The following is an 8579-nucleotide window of genomic DNA, read 5'->3' on the forward strand; positions in this document are numbered from 1 at the left end:
CTTAATGGGATTGCTCCAGGGGCCTCTCACTGGCATCCCATGGAAATTCACCAAGCGTCTCACTCAAGTGCATGTGAAAAGTGGAATTCCTCAGCTGGTGGGTGATTCCATGGTGATGAGACTGCAGAAAGCTGAGCTTCCGGGAACACTCCTGATCACAGAGGATACCGTGGGTGTGAAATTGTAGGCAATTATGTTTGATCATAGCTACAGACAGTTCTGCTGAATTCATTAAAACCTCCTCTCAAAATGGGATTTGAGGATCCTGGGGGCCTTGATGCCAAAGGCAAGTTTTCCCTCGCTCCCTCCTCCCCCGACTAAGTCTGGAGTCAAGTGGTAGTTGAATATAATGGCCACACCATATGGTGACCAATCAAAGAAACAGTCTGAGGTAGGAATCTCAAAGCATAGCTAACTAAATCAATGATGAAGAGGGAGAGGGGGAGGGGATGGAGTAAGGGAAGGAGAGGAGGAGTGGAAGGAGGAGAAGGAAAAGAAGGGGAGGGGGAAAAGAGGAGGAAGGGGGAGAAGGAAGGAGGAAAAGGAAGGAGAAAAAAAGAGGGAAGGGGAGGAGGAGGAGAGGGGGAGAGGACAAAGAGAAAAGGGCTTCAGTAAATTGTGAGAGTCACAAGTCAGCCAGCAGACAAACACATACATCTTAGCTCCAAAGAGGAAACAAAAGTTTCAGATCAAACCTCATGACACTGTCTCCCCTGACCCTCTCCCCAAGCCCTCCCACCAAAAGTCTCCTAATGGCCTCTATCAGCACTTAGCAAAAGCATAGGCTAGGGGAGAGCCCAGCTCAGAGAAGGCAACTTTGGATGTCACCTTTGAAGCTGAGTGAGAAAGAACCCCTACTGACAACTGAATGAGGGAAGAAAGATCAGGGCCCTGGAAGGTCCTGACAATTAGCAACCATCTAATGAAAGGAAGAAGCTCAGGAAGAACTCTTTTTGAAGGCTAGGCTGCTATGGTGCCTGGGGCTCCTCTGGAGCACAGGCTGTGTGGAGCAGCCCAGGAGCCTGGGGGCCATGCATGCTGGCAACCTGCTCCCAAGGTATCTCAGGTTCTCTCTGGAAGGGATCCATGATTGTATGGACCCAAAGTCAGGGAGGACTGTGGAGGGGAACTCTTCAAAGCCCTTTCTAAATGGGTGTGGAGGCCAGGAGTGCAGGGCTACACCAGTAGTTTCTGCTTCTGGACCCACTGAGGCTGCTGGTTTGCTGAAGCTTAAGAATTCTGAGGTGCAGTAGGGTGAAACTGATCAGGCATCTGCATTAAGCCTAGCACCAATGTGCTACAACCCTCCCTGGGTGAGGGGCCAACAAGCTGCCTAAGCAGGGGCAAGTTCACCCAGGTCAGAAGCAGAGTAGGTCAAAGCTCCCATGCTGATAGTAGGGGGCTTGGACCAGTGAATGGTTGATGGCTGATGACCAGACTTGGTGAGATAGGGAGATCCAATCTAAAAAATAGGAAGTGGGGGAGGGGCATGAGCACTGGAAATGAGAAGGAGGTATGTGTAGCCTGACTCTGGTTCAAATGAAGTCCATTCACTCAAGTTTATATAGGTGGTAAGAATCAGATCTCAAACCCAGATCCTTCCCCTTCAAAAGTCAGTACTTTTTACACTGGGCTAGGTCATCCTTACAATAGTCTTAAGGTAGAATATTGGACTATGTATAGTTATGGTCAATAAATTTGGACAGATGGGAAAGAGAGCATGGAGGGGAGGGAAAGAAGAGGGAGAAAAGAAAGAAGGATGGGAAGAAGGGAGGGAAAAGTGAGAGGGAGGGAAGGAGAAAAGAAAGAAAGGAAAGAGATGAGGAGGGTGGGCACTGAAATCTCTTTTCAAGAACAGATTTGCTGCATACTTGTTAGCTTCACCCTTGTTTGCAGCAAGAAGGAAAATAAAGATCTGGGCCTGGAGACGTTAGATGACAGAAACCATGGCAACTTCCTCAGTGTACTGAAGGAGACACCATTGTTTTCTCTCCACTGTAAAAGGGGATCCCCCGCTGGTTGTCTTGTTCCTTTCTTGTTGGCAGAGCCCAGTTACTGAAGGGCTCCATGCTCATCATCACCTTCCTCACCTGAGTCAATATGCGAGCTTTGATTTCCTTGATGAGGGTCTGTTCATTCCCAAAACAAATCATGATTCCTCTTTAACTTGGGACACTGTCTTTCTATCTCCGAGGCCAAAAATCCACTTGGCTCTAGCCTCTCTTTCCCAACTGATTACCCATTATTTGCCCTCATAGTCTACATACCAGCCTAATCATTCCACTTCCTATTAAAAAAAGGCTAAGCCATCTGCCTCCATGGCATTGATTTGGTTGCTTCCCAGGCTTTCAATGTTTTCCATCCATAACTGCATTTTCCCCCTTCTTGACTTTTTTGAAGATTTCTCTTAGGTGCCATACCTCCACTGAGGCTTTCCTTAACGCATCACCCATTATTCTGTGCACATTTACCTGTGCACATTTATGTACACATGCTGTATGCTCCCCCAATAAAATGTAAGCTCCTTGAGGGTGAGCCATATTTTTCCCCAGCACTTAGCACAGGGTTTTCTTTGTATCCTGAGTCCTTAGCACAGTGCTTGACTTAAAGTAAACACTTAGTAAATGCTTTATGCATCCATTCATTCCATATTCTCCACACAGCCAATGAACCCTACCAGAAACCAAGAAGAAGCCTCTGCATTGTCCAACTTAGAAATGTGACAACAATTATTGGTATTTGAAATTTTATAAAGCAACTTTTGATGTCAGTGCATTGAACATGGACTGTCCATAGTTGGAAAGCACTGACCTGAGCCTCCAACCACCTCCAAATGCAGCCCTCTTGGAGATGCTCAAAAATTGGCTTGCTCCCCGTAGAATACAAACCTCCTCTCCCACTCGGGGTCTGACACAAGGATAGTTAAAAGTACATCAAAGTTGCAGGTTTGTTTGAACAAAGAGGAAACAGAAAACAAAAACTCAGACAGTCAAAGACCAAACTCCATGCCCTCCATGAAGGAGCAGGCAACTAAAATCCAGTCAGTCTTTGATGTCTCCCCTTTCCCACCATCTGCCTCCAGATAGAAATGCCTTCCCTGCTGATCTGTTGGGGAGCCATCAGGGATCTAAATCCCAGGGGTCACATGGCATGATGAAGCTGAAAGCATTATGGGGCACGGCAGAGGTGGATGCCCACATGAATATTACATACACATGAACTGGACTTCAACATTCCTATGCATCTTCAGTTCAAAGAGAACACTTGGGAGTGCCAGAGAGCTGTCTTCTATTATTTTATAGGTTCTAAGTCAGGCAGGAGGGATTGGATTTGTTCTGTTTGATGCCAGAGGGTAAAACTAGGAACTAAGGGGTAGGGGATGAGGCAGGAGGAGTTGCCAAGACAAAGATTAAGGGTATATGTTGGAAAGCGCTTGCTAGCCATAAGAGCTATTCCAGAATGGGACAGGCTGCTTCCCCCTCCCTCAAGATCCACAAACAAGGGCTGCAGAAGCCCTCATCCCTGCTGCTGCAGATTCTTACTCAGCTATTACTTGTACTGGAGGCAGTGGTTCTGGAAGGTATTCAGCATTTCTTCATCCCCGACCAGGCTGCACTCCTTTGTGCTCCCAGGACCATCAACAACCTGCAAGATCACATTAGCCTTGGTACTCACAGCCCATCAGTAATTGGATGCTGCTGGGACCTCTCTGAATGGAGGGTGGAGCAAAGGTCTCCTCACAGAACCTCATAGAACCAAGCCAGCCATCTCTTCACTTGGTGACTGGTGTCTTTCCTCTCCCCCCCATTTTACAGCTTCCTTTCACATGTTGTCCTCTCCCATTATACTGTTGTATTCCCAATGCAAAGCACAGTGCCTGCACATAGTAGGCACTTATTAAATGTTTGTTGACTGTCCTCAAGGCTCACAGAGATTAAGTGGCTCACCTAAGGTTATAGAGCTATTAAATGAAAAGGCACAATTTGAACCCAGGTTTTCTTGATTAAAAATCCAGCCCTGTCTTCACTCTGCTTCATCCCCTCCTTCAGCCCAATTCTCTGGTACATTTTAATCTAGTCAGCATTGATCACACTTTTCTGGCCCTCTTACCTCTTTCTCTATCCCATTTCCTATAGAGCATGCTTGACTGAGAGAGGGGAAGATGACCTAGAACTCCCAATATCCCCCAGGGATAAAAGTCCACTTAGTTCAGCAGATATTCTCTGAATGCCAGTTCCTTACAGAGAGGGAGGTGCCACCATCATTGACCTCAAAACAAGGCTCAGATGGAATCTCCCCAGCAGCACCTCTCTCTTGTTTGTAACTAAAAGACTCCTCAGCCAGAGCCAGCTCACCACACAAGTGATGGCCGGAGGGAATAATGAAATAATGGAGAAAACCCAAGTCCACACAAACACATTTCTAAAAAGTTCTACCCTTCAGTATCACCAGCAAAGAACTGAAACAAATAAAAAGGTCTTCAAAGTTTGCAAGGAAAGCAAGGACAGCACTATATACAACTTTTTAGACCAGATTTGTGACTTTATCAGTTCTGGGACCTACTGGGAGGACCACTTCCAATGTGGATTAGCACCTGCTTCACAACTTACAATCTTAGAGAGCTGACTAGGGCACACACAGGTTGAGACTCATCCAGAATCATGCAGCCAGCATGAAATAGAGGTAAAACTTGAACTCAGGTCTTCCTGACTCAAAGGCTAGCTTTCTAGTAACTATGCATTATTACCTCTCACATATACAACCTACTTAAAACTTAGAACTCAAGAATTCTTTGTGTAGATAAGGAGAGCTAGGGTAGTGCAAGGTAAACATTAGAAAGATGACATACGATTAGCTAAGTGTCTTTGGTGTTTTCACATGGGAGAAACTGTCGGGTGTGTCCAGACTGTTTATGCTAATAGTTCTGAAACCAGGACAGGTCCAGACCTGGATGGTGGAGGGCCTCAAATTTGTGCCACACAAGGGTCTGGTAAAGATGCAGGGTGGTGTCCATCCTGAAGAAGAAAAGGCTTAGGTGAACATGGAAATGTTTCCTCAAGGATGCAGAGCCTGCCCCATGGGAAGGAAATTTTTTTTTTTCTGCTTGACTCCAGGCAACAGAAGTAGGAAATTTCAAATCAATGTAATATAACCATTTGGGTTGTCCCAATGGGGAAGGGTTTTGCCTTGGGAAGGAGTGGGGCCTCCTCTGGAGATCTTCAGGAAGAGACTGGATGGTCACTTCTTTGAGATACTGTTGAGGGGATTAACAGGGTCCTAGGTGCAGAGCTCAGAGATCTAAGAGGCTAGCTAGTCCAAGCCCCTCCTTTTGCCAGTGGGGAAACCAAGGGCTAGAGGCTTAAAGTGACTTGGTGATAAGGTTGCCTAAGTAGTAAGTAGCAGATGGAAACATGGAAACCAAGTTCTCTGACTCCATATCCAGGGCTCTTTCTACTAGCCCATCTACTTCTAGTGTGTGATGGGCTACATGGCTTCCCACAGCCCTTCCAGCTCTGAGGTTCCATGAAAATCAAACATCTCTTTAATCCTAGTTTCTTTGTTCATGATTTTCCTTGTGTGGGCACTTCTTTCACATGCATAGATAGCAGCCCTTGATAGTTAACTCTCTGGGATTGAATCTCTCACCTAGCTAATTGCTGAACCTATTCTAGATTCCTTTCCCACTCCACAGGACCTATCAGAGTGTGGGCTCTGCTGCTAAAACCTTTGAAAACCCTGGGTGGCCTCTGCCAGACCAAGACAGTTCTCAGAAGGTCTAAGTTGTTCCAGCCCCTATATATGTCACAGTGGGATCAGTCTGTAGAGTGAGGACAACAGACCAAAAAATAAGTAAATAAAAACCAAAGAAAAGAAAAGAAAAATCCTAAAATGCAAAATAATGTGGAAATTCCCAGCTTCCTCAAAAGAGATTTCCCAACTAGACAGAGGGATTGATCCCTCTTTTGAGGCAGTGATATGCCACCTGGGTGGGCCCTGTATTTAAAGGTTCATTTTCATCCTTGTGAACAAGAAGAAGCAACAACATGATGACACATAAGGAGATGCTGGAACGCAGAGCGGGGAGCATTTCTGGAAAGACTACAGAGAGTTTTCTACGGACCTAGTGCCCAATAAGATGAAGCAAAATCTAGCTCATAGCCGGGAGCTGGAGGCCAGAAGGCTGCAGGGAGTGGCTCCCTGAACTGTTGGCTTGGCCTGTTGTGTCTTCTCTTGGGAAGGAACATCCCTGAAGGCAAGAGCCTGTTCCCAGTTTCCCAGGGTAGGACTGGTGCCTTTGGCCGGTTGAGCCCAAAACGCTTCAAGACTTTGGACCCCAAGGAGCTGGGTTGGAAGGCAACTGGCAAGACATCACTTGCTGTCATCTGGAAGTAAACTCCAGAAGGGCCAGGGGCCAGTTAGAGTTTTTATCTGTATTCCCAGGCCTAGTTCCCATCCGAGAAGAACCCAGGACTGATAGTGAACTCTGTCAGTAACCTTGGGTCAGTCACTGTCTTTCTCTCCAAAGTTTCCTCATCTGTAAAATGAGGGTCAAGTAAGACAGTCTTTAAATTGCTTCCAACTCCATGACCCTAAAATAACCCCATGAAAATAATGTCTGTCTGTCTGCTGCCTCATTGCAGGCAAAATGGATCCGGCCTGGAGTCAAGAAGGCTTGAGTTCAAATTCATTCTCAGATACTTACTAGTCATGACCCTGGGCATTTAACCTCTGTGTGCTTCAGTTTCCTGGTATATGCAGACAGTTCTTGATTTTTGTAATCGAAGCCCTCTATTGAAAGCAATTTCTACACAATGCCAATTTTCCTGCACACTTGGGGGAGGGAGAGAAGGAGGGAGGAAGGAATGGGGTCATACAACAGGGGAGGGGGGGAAGTGACACATGGTTCAAGGACACTTAGGAGTCCAAGGACACACGTGGGGTCAGAGAAACAAGAGCCAAAGGAAGTACAATGGAACAGACCAGCTTGCAGCCTTGAAGGCACATGTGGCAAAGGGCTACACTTGAGGACCTAGAGGGCCACAGGTAGCCTCAAGACTGCAGTTTGCCCATCCCTGCCCTGGGACCAGACACGTTGGGGCTGGACAGGAGAGGACTTGAGCCCCTTGGGTTTCAGGGACAGAGGCTTGAGGCAGTAGAGAAACACAGATGGACAACGAACATGGGGGTGGGGGAAGGTGGGGACAAAGGCCTCTTCTCTCATCGAGGAGGTCTCAAGTCAAGCCCCCAGCTTGGCAGCTGAGGCAGCAATCTCTGTGTTCATTCCACTGCTTTCATTTGGAAGGCTTTGTGTTTTGGGGGTGGGGTTTGGGGGGAGATGGGAGACCACAGAGTGCCAAGGTACAGGAGCAGAGGGATAGCACAATCTGGACAGGAAAGTTAACACAGGGTTTTTGGAACAAGGATTTCTTTCAGAATTCTTTACATAAAGTCTACTTTGTGTACTGCAAGAACTGTTGTAAGACGTTCTTAATCCATCCTTCCTTCTTCCCTTCCTCCCTCCCTCCTTTCCTTTTTTCTTTCCTTCCTTCCTTCCTTCCTTCCTTCCTTCCTTCCTTCCTTCCTTCCTTCCTTCCTTCCTTCCTTCCTTCCTTCCTTCCTCCTTTCCTTCTTTCCTCGTGGTATACTCATTACACAGATGAGACAAGGCTTAGAGAGGAAGTGGAGGAAGGGAATTCAAACCCAATTGTTCCAAGTCCTGGCTCCCCCAGCACTCACCACATCTTTCAGTGTCCCCCTCCTCTGCGCCCTCACACCTGCCTCCAGCCCAGGATCTCCATCCTGAGAGGTAGACAGGGGGAGGGATGGGTAACCTAGGAAGTTACCTGGCACAGACCAAGGAAGTGGACCCAGGGAGAAATAGATGAGACCTGAAGGACTTACCGTGGCTGAATGTGCTCTCCAAGAGGCTGGGGACCAAGCAGGTTTCCATGCCAAAAGCCAGGCATCTCCCAGGTGCCTGTCCTCCAGACCTCACCCGGGAGTCCCCAGGAACCTTTCCTGAGCTCCTCCAAAGGATGGGCATTTGGGCTGTTGAGGAGGGCATATTGGCACAGGGGAGAGCCTTTGGTCAGGAGCAGTTTCAGACCTGAAGGAACTGATAGTGGTTCCAGGGGAGGACTGAACTGGAAACACTGAGAGGTGTTAGGGTGCCTTTCCTTGGCTGGGTGGGGCCTGGCTAAGTTGAGCTGACCTGAGCAGGGCTGGGCTGGGCTGACTTGGTCTTGGCTGAGCTGAGCTGACTTGGGCAGGACTGGGCGGGGCTGGCCTGGCTGGGCTGGCCCTGGTTGGGCTGGCCCTAGCTGGGCTGGAGGGGCGGGGCCAGCTCAGCTGGGAGCCTGCACACAGATTGCTTGCTCAGCTTTCTGATTAACATTCCCTGCTCTCAGCCTGTTTGGATGTTGGCCCTGCTCCCTGGACTAAGGAGGGCTCTCTGGAAAGGTGAAACCTGTTTGGCCCTGCTGCTTGAGCAGAGTCTGTGCCTGGGATGGGTGTCTCTCCTGCTTGCCTTCCTGTCTTTCCCGATCTAAGCACATATGACCATAGTCTTGGAGCTGGAA

General features: G+C 47.9%; 1 protein-coding gene across 2 annotated transcripts in view; it reads right to left on the bottom strand.

Annotated features, from left to right (window-relative positions):
• The window catches only part of C1H10orf90 (chromosome 1 C10orf90 homolog), a 140459-nt gene extending 132226 nt beyond the window's left edge, over positions 1–8233 (bottom strand). Inside the window, exon 1 of one of the 2 annotated variants that reach the window (XM_072629051.1) lies at positions 7903–8229. In XM_072629051.1, coding sequence (XP_072485152.1) covers positions 7903–8065 — 163 coding nt within the window. In that variant the 5' untranslated portion in view covers positions 8066–8229. Of the gene's footprint in view, positions 1–7902 lie in introns of both variants that reach the window. The other variant, XM_072629054.1, reaches the window with a different exon arrangement.
• Positions 8234–8579: the final 346 nt, after the last annotated feature.

This window comes from Notamacropus eugenii, chromosome 1, assembly GCF_028372415.1.
Source record: "Notamacropus eugenii isolate mMacEug1 chromosome 1, mMacEug1.pri_v2, whole genome shotgun sequence".
NCBI lineage: Eukaryota > Metazoa > Chordata > Mammalia > Diprotodontia > Macropodidae > Notamacropus > Notamacropus eugenii.